Source organism: Danio rerio, chromosome 19, assembly GCF_052040795.2.
Source record: "Danio rerio strain M-AB ecotype USA chromosome 19, GRCz13ab, whole genome shotgun sequence".
Taxonomy (NCBI): domain Eukaryota; kingdom Metazoa; phylum Chordata; class Actinopteri; order Cypriniformes; family Danionidae; genus Danio; species Danio rerio.
This window is the reverse complement of record NC_141039.2, coordinates 19229183-19250623: the sequence shown is the minus strand read 5'-3', so window position 1 is coordinate 19250623 and position 21441 is coordinate 19229183. Positions and strand designations below refer to the sequence as shown.

At 40.0% G+C, this 21441-nt stretch overlaps 1 protein-coding gene and 2 long non-coding RNA genes across 8 annotated transcripts in view; 1 reads left to right on the top strand and 2 right to left on the bottom strand.

The window, feature by feature from the left end:
• LOC147832527 (uncharacterized) overlaps nt 1–21441 on the bottom strand; it is an 845986-nt gene that overhangs the window by 185588 nt on the left and 638957 nt on the right. The window lies entirely within an intron of this gene.
• The window catches only part of LOC147839580 (uncharacterized), a 175132-nt gene that overhangs the window by 16979 nt on the left and 136712 nt on the right, over nt 1–21441 (bottom strand). The gene's annotated exons all lie outside the window — the stretch shown is intronic.
• Nucleotides 15332–21441, top strand: part of ints8 (integrator complex subunit 8) — a 158695-nt gene continuing 152585 nt past the window's right edge. For 5 of the 6 annotated variants that reach the window (XR_015515916.1, XR_015515915.1, XM_087294416.1 and 2 more), the window contains exons 1-2: nt 15350–15523; nt 15979–16114. Coding sequence is in view for 2 of the 6 variants with exons in the window: in XM_087294416.1 (XP_087150542.1) it covers nt 15985–16114 (130 nt within the window). In the remaining 4 variants the exon portion in view is untranslated. Of the gene's footprint in view, nt 15524–15978; nt 16115–21441 lie in introns of all 6 variants that reach the window. The other variant, NM_001020756.2, reaches the window with a different exon arrangement.

Sequence of the window (21441 nt, the reverse complement as noted above, 5' to 3'; positions counted from 1 at the left end):
ACATTCCAGTTAACGACCCACGTACCCTTTATAAGTCGCACTCAAACATTCACTCGAAGTCTTGTTCAGCCCCGGCCAGCATTACTGAGCGTTATATCCTGCCTGATCTCCTGTGAATTACTCCAGCCCATTTCTGACTCTGCTTTGCCTTCTGCCTGCCCACAACCCAAGCCTGATACACGGACTCTGATACTCGCTGCCTGCCCTCGACCCAAGCCTGATACACGGACTCTGAATCACACTGCCTGCCTTTGACCCATGCCTGGTAAATCACTCTGTGTCTGTCTGCCGCCAGCCTTGAGACCATTACTGATACTGTTGATGTGTGTTTGCATCTTTGTGCATATTGAATGTTTGAGTAAGAGTGTGATTAATAAATACTGCATAATGGATCCCTCCGTGTCAGTCTCCTCGTTACACTCACTCACCCCTCAATACTGACCATTCACATACCAAAACTGAACAGTATATATATATACACATATATATATATAGCAACAAAAACCATCAGAGTAGATGGGGCAGTAATGGTTGAACAGTAATTTATCATTTATTATCACAGTAAATATCTGTAATGGTACATAGAGTAAATTACTGTAATTTATTCTTTGCACTACAGGATTTCATACAAATCCTGCTCCTTTTGCAGTAAAATACTCTTTCTTTTTTATTACAGCTAAACAACGGTGTGGAGAGGTAAGCATGATCAAACACCCAATGAGGGGGGAGAGCATGCTCAGAGCCCGGCGGCTAATCAGTAGGCCAATCAGAAATAATATATAACACCTGTTTAGTCAAGTGATTGAGCCGGAGAGACACCCTTCTTAAGGAGAAGAGAAGGAGCAGCCGGGGAGAGAGAGAGAACACACCTATACACACACACACTGCTACATGTGTGGTGGCATTTAAAAATTAATAAAGCCATTTGCTTACCTGAATCGCCGACCCTGTCTTCTTCTTCCCTCAACAACAACGAACAATATTACAGTGGTGCCGAAACCCGGGAAGAAGAAGAAACTTCGCTGCCAGAATGGTTACTCCGTCTACCGATCCATGTGCGGAAGTCATCCAGGCGCTCACGGTCCTCCACCAACAACAACATCATACGCTGGTGAAGCTGAGGGAAAATCTGGAACGACGCTTCCAAGTCCTCATAAAGGCCCAGCGGGAGGACCGCGAGCTAATCCGGAGTCTGCTGAACCAGGAGATCCAACCCGCTCTGACATCTGACGCCCACCCTCCCATCTCGCTACAGAAGATGGCACCGGAGGACAATCCGGAAGTGTTTTTGGATCTCTTCGAGAGGTTAGCGGAGGCGTGTGGCTGGCCGCGGGCCGAGTGGCTGGTACGAGTCATCCCGCTGCTGTCGGGAGAAGCACAGATCGCCGCACAGCAGCTACCGGCTCAGAATCTCCTGGTGTACTCTCACCTAAAGCGAGCCATTATCCAGCAGCTGGCCGCAAACCCGGAAGAGCAACGTCAGTGCTTTTGCTCCATGGAGCTGGAGGAAAACGGCCGGCCCTTTGTGTTCGCTCAGCAGCTCCGTGACGCCTGCCGCAGATGGCTGGTACAGGATGGCCGAACTACAGCCCAGCTGATGGATGCCGTGGTGCTGGAGCAGTTCATCGCCCACCTCCCCTCCCGAACATCGGAGTGGGTCCAGTGCCACCGGCCGAACGATCTTGAAATGGCCATCCAGCTGGCGGAGGATCACCTGGTGGCGAGGTCCAGGATCGGCGAGATAACCTCTCTCTCTTCTCCCCCTCTTTCTCTGTCTCTCTCTCTCTCCCGTCCTGTTCCCAGGCTCAGAGTGCGGAGACCGCCCACACCAGCACCCAGACAGCAGTGCACAAAGGCGGATCCGCAGCCGGTCTCGCTGAAGGGGTGCGCCTATCAGGACGGAGGGGTGGAGTTTCGACCCCTGGCTGCTTCTAAAACAGCGTCTGGTCTCTCTCCGGTTCAATTGGTTAGTCCTGCTGGCCCCAGGGGTATAGTGGGAGATTCTGGGCCGATGCATTGGCGCCGCGGGCGCGAGGATAGCGCACTAAAAAGTTGCTCCGCAAAGGAGGTGAGTGCTTTGATCCGCGTACCCACCGCGCCAGTCATCGCCCCCGGCTGGACGGGCTATACCGGATACCTGTGAGTATGAAAGGGGGTACATATCAAGCTTTGGTGGATTCGGGGTGTAACCAGACCTCCATCCACCAAAGCCTGCTTCAAGACCCGGCATTGGATACTAGCCGCACGGTAAGGGTAAGGTGTGTGCACGGGGATGTAATTCACTACCCGCTAACGGCAATAGACATTTAATTCCGGGGGAAAAAGCATAGAGTAGAGGTAGCAGTTAACCTGCACCTCAAACACCCGCCAATTCTGGGAACTAATTGGCCTGGATTTAATAGATTATTGGGAGTTTTATGTGCGGGTGCTTCTTGGAAGAAGAAATCGCTGGATAGGGGGCGAGTCGCTCAGCTGGGGGAAGGGCTGGGAATTTCCCGGTGTAAAGACTTTCCCCTGGAGCAGTCTTGTGATGATACACTAAAACATGCACTCGAAATAGTGCAGGTTATTGATGGGAAAATCCTCCAGCCTGATCGACCCCTCTCCTATCCGTATTTTGCGGTTATTAATGATAGGGTGTATCGAGTGACCCAAGACACTCAGACAAAAGAAAATACAACCCAGTTATTAGTACCAAAGAGCCGCCGGGAAATGCTTTTTCAGGCGGCTCATTCTAATCCTATGGCCGGACATTTAGGTCAGGTGTCCACACTAAATCGCCTCATGACCCGATTCTTTTGGCCGGGCATTCACGGTGACGTCAGCAGATGGTGCGCTGCGTGCAGTGAATGTCAGCTGGTAAATCCGCCGGCCACCCCAAAAGCGCCGTTGCGCCCTTTACCAATTATGGAGATCCCCTTCGAGAGAATTGGTACGGATCTCATCGGGCCATTAGAGCGATCCGCACGCGGGCATCGGTTTGCATTAGTTCTGGTGGATTATGCAACCCGATACCCGGAAACAGTCACGCTCCGTAATATCTCAGCAAAGAGCGTTGCGGAGGCGCTGTTTCGCATCATATCCCGTGTGAGAATCCCCAAGGAGATTCTCACTTATCAAGGCACCGCGTTCATGTCACGCACGATGCGCGAGCTTTACGGATCATTGGGCATTAAATCTATTCGCACCAGCGTCTATCACTCACAAACAGACGGGCTGGTGGAAAGATTTAATCGCATGCTTAAATCAATGATCCGTAAATTCATTCACGAGGACGCAAAAAATTGGGATAAGTGGTTGGAGCCCTTATTATTCGCTGTGCGGGAGGTTCCCCAAGCCTCCACGGGGTTTTCCCCCTTCGAGCTTCTCTATGGCAGACAGCCCAGAGGGGTTTTGGATGTTGTTAGAGAGGCTTGGGAGGACGAGCCTTCTAATAGTAAAAATGAAATTTAATATATTCTGGACCTTAGAGCAAAACTCCACACACTGGGGCGGCTCTCTAGAGAGAATTTGCTTAAGGCCCAGGATGACCAACGCCGGCGATATGATAAGGGCACTAAACTCCGTAAATTTTCACAGGGAGATAAAGTACTTGTACTGCTACCCACTTCCAGCTCTAAATTACTCGCCAAGTGGCAAGGGCAGTTTGTGGTCACACGACGAGTTAGCGATTTCGATTATGAGGTAGTTCGTTCGGATAGGGCTGGTTCACGTCAAATATATCATATTAATCTGCTAAAACAGTGGAGGGAGCCGGAGGAGGTGATGCTGGCTACGCTGGTTACAAATGAGGATGACCTGGGGCCAGAGAGCACCGGCCGACAGCGGCCGGGCGCTCTGGTCACCGGGGGTGATTATCTCTCGGCTAGCCAGCTCGTTGATATCCGGCACCTTCAACGAGAGTATTCTGACGTGTTCTCACCCCTACCCGGTCGAACTAATTTGATTCAGCACCACATCGAGACCGAACCGGGCATGGTCGTTAGGACCCGGCCGTATCGCCTGCCTGAACACAAGAAAAAAGTGATTCAGGAAGAATTAAGTAATATGTTGAAAATGGGAGTAGTAGAAGAATCCCACAGCAACTGGGCCAGCCCGATTGTCTTGGTACCTAAGACGGACGGCTCGGTCCGGTTCTGTGTGGATTATAGAAAAGTCAATGCTGTGTCGAAATTCGACGCCTATCCAATGTCGCGTATTGACGAGTTGCTCGACCGGTTAGGTGCTGCTCGGTATTACTCGACATTGGATTTAACGAAGGGATATTGGCAGATCCCCTTATCTCCAATATCCCGCGAAAAAACAGCCTTCACTATGCCGTTCGGATTACACCAATTTCTGACGCTTCCGTTCGGGCTGTTCGGGGCACCGGCGACGTTTCAGCACCTGATGGATAAAATACTCGGCCCTCACGCAGCATATGCCGCTGCTTATTTAGGAGGGCTGCAGGCCGGACGGCTCCTAGGCCTGAGGCAGGCGGTGGGGGTATGTGGAGAGGTAAGCATGATCAAACACCCAATGAGGGGGGAGAGCATGCTCAGAGCCCGGCTAATCAGTAGGCCAATCAGAAATAATAAATAACACCTGTTTATTCTAGTGATTGAGCCGGAGAGACACCCTTCTTAAGGAGAAGAGAAGGAGCAGCCGGGGAGAGAGAGAGAACACACCTATACACACACACACTGCTACATGTGTGGTGGCATTTAAAAATTAATAAAGCCATTTGCTTACCAGAATCGCCGACCCTGTCTTCTTCTTCCCTCAACAACAACGAACAATATTACAAACGGCAATATTACAGTAATTTACTGCATAATCTACTGTAAGGGTTAACAGTGTGGTGTTACCCTGAGACTGGGGGACATCGGTGATAAAATCTATAGCAATATGGGACCAGGGACGACGTGGGATCTCCAGGGGTTGCAGCAAACCAGCGGGATGATGACGGGAGTGTTTGTTAATCTGGCATGGGGAACAGTTATTAACCACCTTGATCAAATCCTTATTAATGGAGGGCCACCAGTATTGGTTCTGGATCAAGTGAAATGTGGCCGTAATTCCTGGATGCCCAGAACTAGGGTTATTATGGACCTCGGTAATGAGTTTCTCTCTCAGACACGGTGGAACAAAGACTATTTTCAGGGCACGCCGGAGGTGTGGGGCTTTGAGATGAGGCTTGGATGATTTCGGTCTCGATGTCCCATTGGACGGGAGCCAAAATCAAAGAGTCATTCAGGACTGGCTGGACATACTCAGCCAATGCTTTTTCATCGGGAAAAGGGTGTCAACTTTAATATTCTTGGAACCAGGGATATACGTAACTTTGAAATCAAATCGAGTGAAGAATAGCACCCACCGCGCTTGTCTGGGGTTCAGCCTTTTGGCCGATTGGATGTATTCAATGTTCTCTTGATCTGTGATATCTGTGAATGAGAAGCGAGACTTTAGATGGTTAAAGGACCGAATAGCATCTGCGCACCAACTCAGTCAGGCATTGCCTGCCTTGATCATGGCTGCAAGGGGAGTGGCTACAGTACTGAAATTTCTGATGAATCTGCAATAGAAATTTGCAAAGCCAAGGAAATGTTGTAATTGTCTGATGGTGTTGTGTTTGGGCCAGTTAGTGTGTACTTTCTTCTGGTCAATAGCTACACCCTCAGAACTGATTATGTAGCCAAGGAATGAAATGCAGGTTTGATGAAATTCACATTTCGATAACTTAGAGTATAACTGGTTGTCAGTTAGACGTTTCAAGACCGCTCTGACATGGTTGACATGCTCTGGTAAGGAATTTGAGAAAATCAGGATGTCGTCTATGTAGTCAATAACCCATTGGTTCAGCATGTCTCTGAACACTTTGTTAATGAAAGCCTGGAAGACGGAAGGATGTTTGCTAGGCCAAAGGGCATAACCAAATATTCATAGTGGCCATTTACAGTAGAGAACCCGGTCTTCCATTCATCTCCTTGTTTAATTCGAATGAGGTTATAAGTACTGCAAAGATCTAGCTTGGTGAAATACTGGGCTGAGCATAATTGTCAAGGGCTGCTGGGACTAATGGTAGGGGATAGCGGTACTTAACAGTAATCTCATTCAAACCTCTGTAATCGATGCAAGGGCGTAAGCTCCCATCTTTCTTTCCGACGAAGAAAAAGCCAGCTTAAGCGGGTAACGAAGGATGGATAAATTCCTTTTCCAATTCCACCTTGATGTAAGCATTCATAGTTTCGGTCTCAGTCTGAGAAAGAGGAAAGATTCTCCCACGAGGGGGCGTTGTACCTGGCAATAATTCAATGGCGCAGTCATACTCACAGTGAGGAGGAAGTTTAGTGGCTTTTTGGTTGTTAAATACTTCAAAAAGGTCTCTGTATACTTCGGGGATTTGACTCATCTCAGGATCTTCGGGACAGGTAACTATGGTGTTGAGCTGGACAGGAACAATAGATTGCAAGCATTTTCCAAAGCAATAATTACTCCACTTAATTATCTCACCGGTTTTCCAGGAAATTTGAGGGTCATGTGCTTGTAACCAGGGTAACCCAAGGATAATGGCGTGTTGGGGAGAATTGGTAACCAGGAACGATAATTCTTCTTCATGGTGAGAGCATATTTTGACAGAGAGTTGAAGAGTGTGTTAGGTTATGTTTCCATCCCCTAGAGGGTGTCCGTCTTTCGCAGTGATTGCTAAGGGGGAAATCACAAGAGGTTAATGGAATGGAGTTGTTCTTGACAAACGTATAATCCATGAAATTGCCTGCAGCTCCTGAATCGACCATACCTAGCCTATGAATCGCTACATCTCCATGACCTTGAAGATGGGTATATTCAAGGTGTGATTAGAGGTGAAAATACGGAGGTTGCACTCACCGATAACGTCTTGAGCGGTGGTTTATTGGGGCACTGGAACTTGGTATGACCCAAAAGACCACAATACAGGCATAAGTTATTTTTTAATCTTCTCTCACGTTCTTCTCTTGATAACTGGGTCCTACCCAGTTTATGGGCTCAGTAGGGCATTGAGCTGTGGAGTTTTCAAGGTTTACAGGACAAGGGGAAACAGAATGATATTGTCTTCGGGTACGAAGTAAATCGTCCAACCTGATTGAGAGTTCGATGAGCTGGTCCAGTGACTTCCCTTCATCTCGATTCAAAGCTTTTCGGTAAAGGGTCTTTAGAGGATCATTAGCCCAGCCGGTTTGTGCAGCTAGTGTGCAGAATGTAGAGCGAACTCGGCTGCAGGTTGATTTCTCTGTTGAATACATAAAAGCTCTTCACCACAATTACGACCTCCTTTAGGGTGATCAAACACTATGCAGAAATGTTTAATAAACTCATTGAACGAGGGAAAGATAGGAATATTGTCTGGCCAAACAGCAGTAGCCCAGTCGAGAGCTTTTCCAGAGAGCAGGGAACATACAAAAGCAATCTTGTGGTTCTCATCGCTAAACATATAAGGTTGTTGGACGACAAACAGTTTGCACTGTAACAGAAAACCCTTGCATTTGGCTGGATTACCAGTAAACTTCTCAGGGAACGCTAGACGGGGACTGGACAGAGTCTGAGCATGCTTTACGGGGAGTTGGCTGGGAGAGTAATTGGCGGTGGGTTGCACTGGGGCGGCAACATGCAAACTGTGCAAAGTTTTAGCCAATTCATCCGTCAGTTGGGTGAGATGTGACAATTGCTGCTGATGTGTCGCTAGTACCTGAGCTTGAGCTGTGACTTCGGTGGACAAGACCTGCATGGCTGCGGGATCCATGTTCGGCGAAGTCTTCTGTAACGAGGAGCCTGACACGGAGGGATCCATTTGCAGTATATTTATTAGACACAGTTCAAACACAATCATACAACATGCACTTACGTGCGAACTCACATCAGTAGTATTCAGTATGGGTCTAAGGGCAGGTGGCTGGCTGTCAAAGATTGATATAGCAGGCATGGATCAGTGGCAGGCGGCGTGGTTCAGAGTCGAGATATCAGGTGTGGTTCAGGGCAGGCGGCATGGATCAGAGTCAGAGTACAAGCAAGGTTCGGGGCAGGCATATGGCAACACAAGGTCGGTAATAGTCCAGGTAATACACGGGAGCTCAGGCAGGCAGATAGCGCTCAGAAATGTCAGACAGGGCAGAACAAGACTTCGCAACGGACTGAGTGTGTGTGCTGCTTATATTTGTGAGCGTGGGTCAATAGCAGGACGAGCTGCAGGTGTGAGTGCTTATCAGTTTAAGTGGATGACGTAATGCTTAGAAGTCTGGTGATGGTGGCCTTTGCTGGCCAGCGAGGGGAATGACTGTGGTGTCAGTCGGATGACTGTCGGTGACAGTTTCTTTGAGCAGGTCAAATTAAGGATACAGTACATTTATCCGACTGGTGTGTTAAAAAACACAATTGTATTAAAAAAAACCTTTAACTGCCACACCAAAATTGCATTTCTTAACTCCTTATGTGGCTAGTTAACACAATCAATGCATTTTTTTTTTCCAACACATCACATAATTTCTAAAATATCAGCCTCTACTAAATGGTTGAGATGTTGGTTTATGGTAAAAGTACCAGAATACATACTACAGAAAATATGAAGTGTAAGACCAATTTAATTAAAAACATGATCAAAATTTTTAAAAAATTAATACTAAACCATAGCCATAAGCCATAAATATTTCAGATTTACATTTATCCAGTAATATACACGTTTTTCTTTTTTTATTATTATTTTTTTACAATAAAATCAAAATCAAGTGAAATAGTGCAACAGTAGTTTAGTTTTACGAGTGCTTTCAGAAGACAGCACTCCTGTTTATTGTGGTATTAACCAATTAAACTTCAAAACTCCCAAAGTGTAAGTGTGTGTTTGTGAGTGAGAGTGAATAATGTGTGTAAGAAAGAAACAGTGTGATTGTACCTGTGTGTGTGTGTGTGTGTGTGTGTGTGTGTGTGTGTGTGTGTGTGTGTGTGTGTGTGTGTGTGTGTGTAAGAGAGAGAGTGTATAAGAGTGTAAAAGAGTGTATTTATATGTGTTTGTGTTTGTGTGTGCGTGTGCCCATGTATATGTATAACAACATCGGTATTACACAGATGTTACGAGGAGATGGTGAATTATGTGGACATTATGTATAAAATTCAACCACACTAAATATATTTTTTATTTTCAGAAAGTAAAACTACACATAATTTCCTGTAAGGGTTGGGTTTAGAGATTGGATTTGGGGTTAGAGCAATCGAAAGTATAGTGTGTAGAGTATAAAAACAATTGTAAACTATGTAATATCCCCAGAGAGAGAGAGAGAGAGAGAGAGAGAGAGAGAGAGAGAGAGAGAGAAAACTGTGTGTGTGAAAGTGTATAAATGTATAAAAGGGGGGAGAGAGTGGGAGAGAGTGTACATTTAGGTGTGTGTGTGTGTGTGTGTGTGTGTGTGTGTGTGTGTGTGTGTGTGTGTGTGTGTGTGTGTGTGAGTGTGTGTGTTTGAGAGAGAGAGAGAGAGTATGTATGTATGTAAGTGAACATGCTGAATTATCTCATCAGTGAAGGGATTTTCTGGTAAACAGGCCTGACGATGTGAGTTCTTGTAACATAGAAACTATTTACAGAGAAAAACAGTATCATAAGCCATGTTTCTTTTCGTTCTGCCCCCAAAAAGATATTTAAGATAAACAAAACAATTAGTTTATTTTTACTGCTTTCTTTAATAACTACATAACACAATACTTGTAATTTTACCTTCAGTACTTGAGTAGTAAATTTTGAAATAAACTAGCAATACTTAAGCACAAAAAATGTTGAATACTTCAGTACTTCCACTTAAGTATGGTGCTTAAAGAGCACTTCGACTTCTACTTAAGTCACTTTTTACTTCGGACTTTTACTTAAGTATGGGTCTCTAGTACTTTATACATCTCTGCCTATATGCTATAATATTGCACGATAACTATGTCTGTATATACTAACATAAATTTGATTGTTAATTTGACTTAATCTGATTGTAATGCAGTAATGTGCACCTTTTGTACAGCTGATTTGAAATAATTATTGTAAAAAGTGCTGTACAAATAGACCTAACTTGAAATAAACAGTTGGTGGAGAGCTGTTCTTTGGGAAGTCCGAGCTTCTAGCACCTGCAGGCCAGAGACTGGATCTCTTCTCACCTGCACTCAACTCAACACTGATGCAGCACCAGGTGGGTACTCATTTACTGTCACTCAGTGCTTTTAAAAAAGCTTTTGGTTACCTTTGGATTAAGCCTGTTTCACACATAGCTTACTAAAATGCCTTCATTGTAAAATGAAGTCAAAATTATTCACCCTCCTGTAAACGTTTTTTTTTTTTTTCAATTTTTTTCCACTGCAGGTTTAACAGAAGATTTTTCATGGTATTTCCTAATATTTTTCTTCTGGGTAAAGTCTTATTTGTTTTTTTTTTTCAGCTACAATAAAAGCAAGTGTTTAGTTCTTAAGCAGTAAGTTATGCAGATATAAATTGTAACACACTATATCAGTTACAACATAAGGCCGTAGAAGATTTCTTTCATCCATATTTGAAATTTAGTGTCATAAAAGTAATTTCAAACAAAAAGAAAACAACTTACTTGCGAATGGCTCACATGTTTTGATTATTTTTCATTTATGACAATGTGAACTTAAATCTGACTTTATGTGTGAAAAAGGCTGAATACAATGTAGAGATCAGTTTAAAATGAATAACAATAAGCTGTGTCTTCAGACTGAGAATCATGAATAATGCTGCTGAAGATCAACAGGTTTCTCTCACTTGTCGAATGTCTTCTTTCAGGTAAAGATCCTGCTTTTTCTATCATTCAGCATGTTTAGTGAGATCCAGAAGTAGATTCCATTGTTTTGTCATTGCTGATTGTGGAGGAAGCTCCTACAAGAAGCTTGAGGTTGATTCAGAATGGCTGGCCATCTTAAAAGCGACAGACAACATTCAAAAACCATTCGCCAGTTTCTGGAACCCTCTGTTGGACAACACAGCAGACACAAAACACATCACATTGATTTACTAATAGATTTCTGATACTACCGTACTCTTTTCACAAGCCTGTTATGACGTGTTTAGCGGTCTTCGGCATCTGAAATCCTTGAAAGTTTTTAACATTTAGATTTTTTTAAAAAACATTTGAACATTTATATGTGTTTATGAATGTATCATATCATCTTGCTTTCGAATTACAAAAATTATTTACCGCTTGTGCGATGTGTTTCCAATGCAACGTCTAGGAGGCTGAGAGTAAATTTAACGTTATTCTCTCCTCTGGCTGCTGTCATCCATCCCACACTAGTTTTTTTCCTTTTCTGAAAGTCTTTATAACACCATTGTGGAGTTTTTTTTATTATTATTTTATTAAGTTATTTGTTGTACTCACTCTCCCATTCACTGTGCTCTAAGTTTTCCTTACTATGACTAAAATCTGAAATGGCTCTATTGACAACATTGGCTTAAAGAAATAGTACACCCAAAAATGAAAATTACCCCGACATTTACATACAGTATACCCTCAATTCAGACTCGAGTGTATAAATATTTATAGGCCATTTTAGGTGACCTATTTCTTTAACTCGTTCATCCCAGTAGATTCAACACATTTACATGACATGATGCGCAATAAAATAAGGTCAAATTACTGTATTCATCTGAACTGAGGTCACGATAGTCAGTACTTTGCACATGAATTTATTTCTATTTCTAAGTAGTTTAGCATCCTGTTCCTCTGCTTCTTTCAGGTGGGACTGCAGTCCTTCAGACAGTCATCTACATCCTGGTGGGCAGAGCGGACAGACTTACAGGGAGAAGATTTTCAGCTTTCTTTGATAACTAGAAATTTCAGAACTGCATTTATCAGAATTAAAAATACAAGACATTTTACATGACATTTAAATGACATTTGCTTAAGTTAAAGTATCCTTGTTAAATAAAACTGTTCATTTAAAAAAAAAAAGAAAAGAAAAAAAGTCAATAATTCTTCTTGCTCCAAGCTATTTAGTAATATAACACTCAAAAAAATCAACTAGGCATGTATTGGATTTACAAAATAAAAACTTGTCAGATTGAAAAGAACAAATCAAATTTACGTATGTTAAATGATTAATTCATGTTATTTGAAACTAAATCAAGAAATAATCAAATGAATTTGATCAGAACATGTTGATTCAATGAGACTGAGACGCTTCAAATCGACAACTCTCACTCTGGAGAGTCACTTCGCGCATATCAGTAGGTGGCGGTAGTGCGTTTGGATGTCACCATAGGAAAACAACAAGAAGAAGTATCACCGCGTGTTTTCAGCACAGTTTAAAAATTGGTTTTCCCAAGAGCTTGAATGTTATGCATGTTATGTTGTTGGCTATATGTTTCCTATACATTTTATATTACATATTACAATTTTGGATATTATATAACATTATAACATTTGTATCAGAATATTAAAGAAGAAATATGTTTAAATGTGATTGGTGCCTATAAGGCTATAATAAAAGATATATATATATATATATATATATATAAACATGTTTTCTGTCCTTTATGTGTTGAATTACTTAATTTGAAATCTTGCTTCATAGTATTGTCATTTAAAAAATCTAATTTAAACAACAGGTCGAGGCAGTGGTGCAGTGGGTAGCACGTTCGCCTCACAGCAAGAAGGTCGCTGGTTCGAACCTTGGCTCAGTGGAGTTTGCATGTTCTCCCTGCCTTCGCGTGGGTTTCCTCCGGGTACTCCGGTTTCCCCCACAGTCCAAAGACATGTGGTACAGGTGAATTGGGTAAGTTAAATTGTCCATAGTGTATGAGTGTGTGAATGTTTCCCAGATGCGTTGCGGCTGGAAGGGCATCTGCTGCGTAAAAAACTTGCTGGATAAGTTGGTGGTTCATTCCGCTGTGGCGACCCCTGATTAATAAAGGGACTAAGCCGACAAGAAAATGAATGAATTTAAACAACAATATTGCTGATTACTAGCTGATTTAACAAGACATAATTTTGTTAAAGTAAAGCTTTAGTAATACATTGAGTAAATTAGAATCATTTTAATTAGAATAACACAATACAAACATTTTGAGTCAATTAGTTGCAAAGAAGTTAGACTGACATATTGAAACCATGTTTTATCTACAAATGTGCTTTGTGTTCATACAACATGTTCAAAGCAGTTCAGGTTTACTTGATTGGATTAGATGCATAAAGGGTGCCACGATTAAATCATGTCCATTCAACAATTTTTTTCTTTTTTGAGTGAATGCTACAAAGGCTTTTTTTATTTCAGGTTTATCAGCTATTTGAATATTTTGATCATCAAAGAATCCCAAAAAAATAAATAAATAAACAAATGCTAATAAATATTGATAATAATAGTAATGATAATAATAATTAGACTGTTTTTGCTGTGCTTTGGAGCAAATGCAGGTTTGGCGAGCAGAAGAGACTTTTTTAAAAAGTTAGCTTAATAGATAGTGGGTTTTTTTCTATGAAAAATTGATTATCAAAATAAAAAAATAATAGATTTTAATAATTTTAGATATTGTACATTTCTTTGGTAATTTGTCATTATTATTGTTTTATTTTGTAAATTAGAAGCACAGTATAGTATAGTATCAGGATTTCAAACATGCTCATTTTAGTCAACACAATACTAATGTTTTACAGTAGCTTTATAGGAATTACAGTAAGTAGTCAGTTTACTAACCTTGATTTTCAGTCTCAGTTCATTTTTCTGACAGTGGCTATTTTCTGATTAAAAATGGTCTAAATGACAATATTTTTATTTTAAATGTTGAAGAAATGTTATCAGACCTTATAGAATAAAATGCATATTAACATTTAACTTAAACTCATAAATCCAGAGAAAGTCCTTCGTCTCTTATTTCTTCTGCCACAACTGTATTTAAATGGGATTATTATTAATATAAATAAAGACCATTCATTATCAGCATCATTAAATATAACATTAAACCAAAATACTAAATAAAACAAATGTAATTAAAAATAAATTTATAAATAAACACTAAGCAAATATTTTGGGTTAAAGGGGTATATTTTGTATAAATATTTATATTGATAATAGTCTCACATCAATAACTATAAATTATTTAACTAATTACACTAGTGCTTAATTAAGATACATTAATAGTTACCAGATAAATACTCTTTAAAAATGTTATTTTCTTTATTGATGTTTAAAACTCTGGGTGTGCGACACAGCAAAAACAGTGATTTTGACCCCTATAAAAGGAGGTTGAATAATATGAAAAAAATATATAATAGAAAGCTGGTAAATTTCTTATAAATAAGTTGTATTGTTAGGTTGACAAAGAAAAAGGAATTTGATCAAAATTATATATATTTTTGGATATATGATCAAAGGACTTTAAAGTACCCGTAGTTGAAGAATTGCCCAGTTATGGATATTAAGGACACAATGTACACAAACATGCAAGTATATAGATGGATGGATAGATAGAAATAATGCAGGTAATTAAAACAATATAAAAACGGTATGAACTGTGAAAAATACGGCTATCGTTCAATTGCTAGTCTTATATATAGCATAATAAATCGTACCCTCAAAATAATTTACAGTATGTAACTCGAAATGTAGAATTTGAAGCTCTTCTCTTCTTTGCTGTGACAGCTCTCTGTCTCATTATTGTCCTTAGGCAATCCAAGGAAACACTAAGTGATATATATCATCCTCTCCTGAGCCATCCACATATAGTGATTGCCATGCGGCACAAGAAGTAAGCATGCGAGCTAAGCACAAACGTGGAAGCTATCATGCATAGAGTCAAAATGGATAACCAGATCAGTTCAAGACAGGTCAGTGACACAGAAATGTTTCAAAATCCACTAATGCACAGACCAATATACAAATCCACAGAGCTACCCACAAATGTATAGGACACAATTCACATATAAATGACAGTTAAAATTATGTTTGTAGAATAAAAAATCAATGTATGTTTTTTATTTGCAAGTCTAATTTTACTTATTTGTGTATGTAAGTATATAAGTAGCCTATAACATGTTTGTGGAACATTTATTTATGGATCGCATTCTATTTGTTTTGTGAATATTTTTGGCTTATGTCAATCGTTTTACATTTGTGGATCATAATAAATTTATTTGGAATTACAAAACAATTATGAATTATTCTTGTAAATGAATTCCAATTTATTTTTGAGACTGATCTGGCTCCATATCACGGGAGGGGTGCGTTTCTCCGTTTCTCATCGGCACAACACCGGACCCATTCTTTTTACTCCATCATAGTAGGTGGCGATATGCATCTTAAAGCTAGTTTGTAACCCACCAAGAGAAGAAGAAGCGGAACACCAAAGTCCGCCATCCGCCAAAAAACACAGAAGAAGAAGAAGAAGTGGAGCTGTGTGTCTACAAAGAAGAAACGCATTAATATGGTGTTTTAGTAATATTTGGGTGATTTTTATATCATATTAACGTACACGTCAAACAGTTTATTGTGTTTACCGGGGTTTTCCTATTTATTCAAACGTAAGCAGGTGAGTGATAAAATCAGAGTGCATAAAAACGTTTCTGCTTGTTTTTGCGGTGTAATTGTCTCGACAAAAGACTAACGTTAGCAGATCTGACCCATTTAAATTAGCTCGAGTGTTATTTTAGCAAGTAATTACTGGGGTATTTAACGTTATTAATATCAAATCATTGGTCCATGGAAACTAACGTTGCAAAAAAAATAAATATATATTGCGATTAAACATGGAACTACTACTTATAACGTTGCAAGTTTTGTTTTTTGTCAACCTAGAATAGCTTCGATGGTGGGGATTTTAAATATATATATATATATATATATATATATATATATATATATATATATATATATATATATATATTACACTGTAATATATATATATATATATATATATATATATATATATATATATATATATATACACTGAAAAATATTTGTTTACTCTATTACTATTTTCTGCAGGTTGTAATGAGTGCTGAGGCTGCAGACAGGGAGGCAGTGAGTGGCAGTCGACCCTGCACCCCTCCACAGACATCCTGGTTTGAGTTTCTGCTTAATCCATCATTACTGGAACAGCACCTACATAGCCCTCATCCAGGTATTTTATGCACTTAACTTGCTAAATGTTGGACTCCCAAATGAACTCTATATAAAAAAGGTCAATTTACTACTCCCCTAGAGTTAAACAATTAAGTTTAATAATTTAAACAATCTATTCAGCTAATCTTGGGGTCTGATGGGAATACTTGTAGATTTAGCTTAACACGGATCATTGAATCAAATTAGATTCTCTTGCTCTAATATGACCAAAATGTTTCTTTTGTTATCGTAGTTATTATGCTGAGTTCTAAAATTGTTAAAAGCCGATAAATCCATCCAGAGAATTTTTAGAAAGGCTCATAATAAGGCGTAAATGGTATTTAACAAGGTATTAGGTTTTGTATAATTTTGTATTATTTAATGTATATTTGTATACTATAAGGTTGTTTTTACACTACCTTATTGATGATGCAAAATTTTGATGGACGGCAGAAAATGATTCTTCTACATAGAACAGAAAAATGTTTATATTTTATGTTGTTTGTAATTGTTTAAATTGGCAAAAATGAGAAATTAAGCTTTCCAAAGGTTTTTGCTCATATAGTCTATACCCCATGTCTAATACCCCAGTTTGTTGCAGGGGCATGAATAAAATGTTAATGAGTGAAAATGGAACTTTCAAACTGCAATTTGTCCCCCAAAATTACAGAAAGCACTTCACTGTAAAAAAGCGTACCGAACTGAACCATACCATAACACATTTTCAGCACCCTTTCTAAAGGGTACCAAACATGTGAAAGAGTCCCACAAGGTGGAGCTACACATGCAGCTGAACCCTGATTGGTTACAGAGATACGTCACGAGCTCGTTGTGCTAGACAGAATGAAAACAAAGGAACTGCCATGTTTTAATACACATCCGATACATTACATTGAAATTCTTTATGCATATAATTACAAGCTATGGACGACCCGAGCTAAAACAAACCTTGTTATTCTCTTGATGAACAGCCACAAAGCCAAGAAGAAAAATCTGCCATGTCCCGTTGTTGCTTTACGAGCCCGTCTAAAAGTGCCAGCGGTTTTCGCTTTCTTTCGGGAGCTCGCGATCGCATCTAAGTTATATTTGATTTAACGAACTTCAAGAGCTGTTGATAATAACATGTGCGTGATTATTGAAGTGTCTTCGACATCCGATCCATTCGGAAAAAAAGGACAAACGCGAGATTGAAGCATGAAAAAAAAGAGAAGCCAGACAAAACACAGGATCGAAATTGTTTCAGCAATTTGAATCACAAACAAACTGCCGTGTTTATCTCGGCCTTTTGGACTATTATGAACTGGGAATGACAGAATTACTTTCTAACAGATTTTACGTGTGCTGGTGAAGATTACAGACACAGATGAGAGGTTTGTGCTGACTGTGCGATATATTGCGTGTTTTTGAACTCAAATAAGGACAAAATGTCTTCTGTGTGTAGTTTTTTTTGTAGTTGGTAACGCATCGGAGACTGTAAGGGTCATTTATTTAACTATTTTATATAATTGCAGACGTTACAGTAGGCTATGTTGCACTGTCATTGATTGGCAGTTATAATCAACTCATGTTTACAGAAAAGTTAGTAATAAACATTTATAAACAGATATTTACGTGTATAAAGCATCTGATTTGAGTAGTGCTTCTTAAATGATTTGTGAACGACCTGTACAGCTTTACTGTTGACATTAATTCGAGCGAGAATGACGTCGACTGAAACTCTCTGTTGTACACCACACCCACCAAAAGGGTACCCTTGGTAGCGAAAACGCATGACTGATAAAGGTGACCCGTACAGACCCGTACCGTACTGTACCAGTCAGTGGAAACGAGCCATAGGGCAAATAACTAGATTAGAGTAGTTCATGTAAACGTAGTCAGTAGTGTCTTCAAAGTAAGTGAAAGATTCAGAAGGGCACTTTTTTGCCAGACAGCTCACCAACAGTAAGGTATACATCCACACTGAAATATCAAGGCCAATACTGCCATTGCCATAGACTAAGGGTTGTATACATTTGTAAATGCTGTTATATGTTTGCTATTTACGTTTATGTTTTGTTTTTCCGGAAGATATCAGTGGCTGAATAACAGTTCTGTGCATATAACCCATTCGTAACAACAAAATCTACATCAGCTTTGCGTGACTAAAATTGTTTTGAAAAACATTAACATTACTGTCTAACAGAAATACTTCAGCCTTGGTGTCATCCTTCCTCCAGCATGTAAAGGTAAATCCAATATTGATTTACGGTTTTAAAAAGTTTTGATCCAGCATTTATTTTACCACGACTGTGATTGTCTTGTGTGCACATGAACAAGTGGTGGCTCTGCGTTAACAAAGATGCGCGTTGTACAAATCTACATTTGTTGACAGACAGTTTGGGCTACTTTTCAGAGTTATGGGAAACGTCAGCTTGACAGTATTTAATTGGATGAACTTTTTTATTTTGTTTTATGCCTTACCCAGAATATAAAAATCCATACAAATATATTTAGATAATTTGCTTTAATCATTTCTGTTTGAATGTGAGGAGACTTTCAACCAGCACAACAAAAATTGTTTCTGAAGACAATCACCTACTGATTACTGAAAATTTGTTTTACTTTTTAAAATGGTTCTACTCTGTTTCAGCTGACAGCAAACACAGAGTGTTTATTAGTAAATAATATTTTGAAAGAAAAAAGTAGTATCAGTATTGTGATATGTAATTTAGGTATCATATCAAAGTCAAAATATTGGTATCGGGCAACCCTAGTCCCTATATTGTTTACCATGCTACTTTGAATATTCAGTCTGCAATAGCATGCAAAGGATGGCTTATTATTAGGTGCTATTCCTGCACTCTGCCAGCCAAGCACTAAGCATACAGTAGTCGATTTTATGGTTTGGTATCGTATTTCGATACTGGTGCTTTTTTGATACTTTTTAAAACGGTACTGCTGCCAAAACAGTGCCTTAGTTGATACGTTTTAGCCACAAAATTATTTGACAAAAATATATTTTAATCATTATAATTGAACAATATAAATAGATATTTATAATAAGTTTAAAGTAAACCAATTTATATTTTGTATATTTGAATTGCAATAATATAGTTCTTTTGATCATTTGTTTGCATTATATTATTAACATTACATTAGCTTACTACTAACCCTGTGGAAAGTAGGCTTGGGCGGTATCCAAATATTGATACTGTCAAACCGCCTCCATATTTTACCCCGGTATCCGGTATTACCGACGTAATAAAAAAAGATTATGACGTAAGGCTCAGACAGCGTCACCAAAATGTTGGCTTGAGCCTAAACCATTCAGAAACTGAATACATTCTATGCGACCTTAGGCTTGCGGTCAGAGAGAGAGAGACAGAGAGAGAGAGAGAGAGCGCGCGCCAAGCGATGCACAGCATCTCTCCCTCCCTCCCTCTCTCTCTCTCTCTCTCTCTCTTACACATACACACACTCATCTCTCCCGCGATTTATTTAGAAATTTACTCCCACACTGTAAAAAATCTGGCCGGCTCCTGCGGAACAGCAGCGGGAATGCAGAGAGCTCTAATAGGGGCATAAAAATAATATCCGATAGGTCCAGAGTACATTTTGATTGACAGCTTTATAAAGACCAAACCAGTTTACAGCCCGACATTATTAAAATGTGCTCATGCACACAGCTCTAAAGCATTTTTTCAAGAATGAGTCATTTATATGTTTTAACATCATTTATTCGTAACAAACGTAGACTATAGGCCACTTGGAAGTTGGAACAAAGAAATAAAATAAGTCCTCTGTAACATCGTAACATCTCAGCACTCTATAGGTCTAGGTACATGCACTTAGCCTTTAAATTGGCTAACACACCAATGAAAAGAAATATTGCCCATACAAATCAAATTAAAATAAACTCTAAATGATGACGGGTAATTTGGCAATAACGAAATTAAGATAAAGCCTCTGCAAGATTTGTTTCTCCACTTCTCTTACCAATCTGGCATTAGGGCGGCGGTAAAGCTGAATATTAAAAGAATAATGCCACCATTAGTATGTATACTTTGTCTAAATTATGATTATATGGTTTAATTAATATTTATTTATAATTTAAAAACCCTTTACTCGCCAAGATTAGGCTACGTGTGTTTGTGGAGGAACACTATTAAATCTACTGGCTTTGGCGCCGTCTCTCACTCATGGTGCATCCAGCAGAACTGAACACCCTTTCCTGCGGCTACAGGTCGAGATGCAAAGTTCTGATCTGGCTGATTTTGCAAGTTTTGGGTAGGATTGTTTGTTCATATTCTACCAGTCAGGAACATCCATTTAATTTTCCATGACAGCAGTTTCAGTGTAGCAAATGGCCTCGTCTTTTTACCTGTCAGCTTGCGGTTTAGGGCTCTACCGTAATACGCAGTGTATGAGCGACCGCTGAAATACCTGCGGCTGGAATAACCGCTCTTTCTGAGCTAGTCACTGGCTTGACCGCCGTCAAAATTCGCTTTTTTACTACTTCATCATCAATTGTTTCTCCTTTGCAGGGATGGATTTTAATGCAGGGATTTGGATTTTTTCAGGTCTCGCCGGGTTCGGGCAAAGATCTTCAGCTCTAATGCAGACCTCTCGTTCATATTAACCACGTCTCCCTTTTGTTCAGTCGAAACTGCCAAACTGCAGGACACTTTAAAGCGCGACTCGTCACGTCACCTCACCTCACCCTGTCCACCCCCCCCCTCTTCCCCTCCCTCTGCCTTTCTCCCCCTCCCTCTCCCCCTCTTCCCCTCCTTCTCCCTCTCTCCCCCTCTTCCCCTCCCTCTTCCTCTCTCTCTCTCCTCCACACTGTCCCGTGATGACAACCACACATACGTTTTTGTAGGCATTAAATAAAGGATATTTAATATTTTATGACGATATAACGGTATTGAAACTGACACGGTTGCTATTTTTAGATCCCGCGGTATACCATAATACCGTAATACCGCCCAAGCCTAGTAGAAAGGCTGTCATTAAAATCAGGGAACACATTTTTTCTGGGTTTATGGCTTGTGACTACTTTTACATGGACATCAGTGATCTAATGATTTGCCTTAATCTGAATAAGATAATAATAGGATTCAAGTGTTTACATGAGTTGCTTTTTGAATGTTACATTCATGATTCCCAGTTACATGTTATAGCACATAGATCCATCAATGTCATTGAATCACCAGCCTACAAATGTTTCCTCCGCAGTTTGTGCCTGTGGTCCCTTAAGATATTCAAAAATCATTGTTTACGTGGTAGACTCCTAACCAGAGAATCATATTAAAATCTGAGTATTGGTGTCCATGTAAACATACTCTCTGAAAGTGCCAGATGATGTCA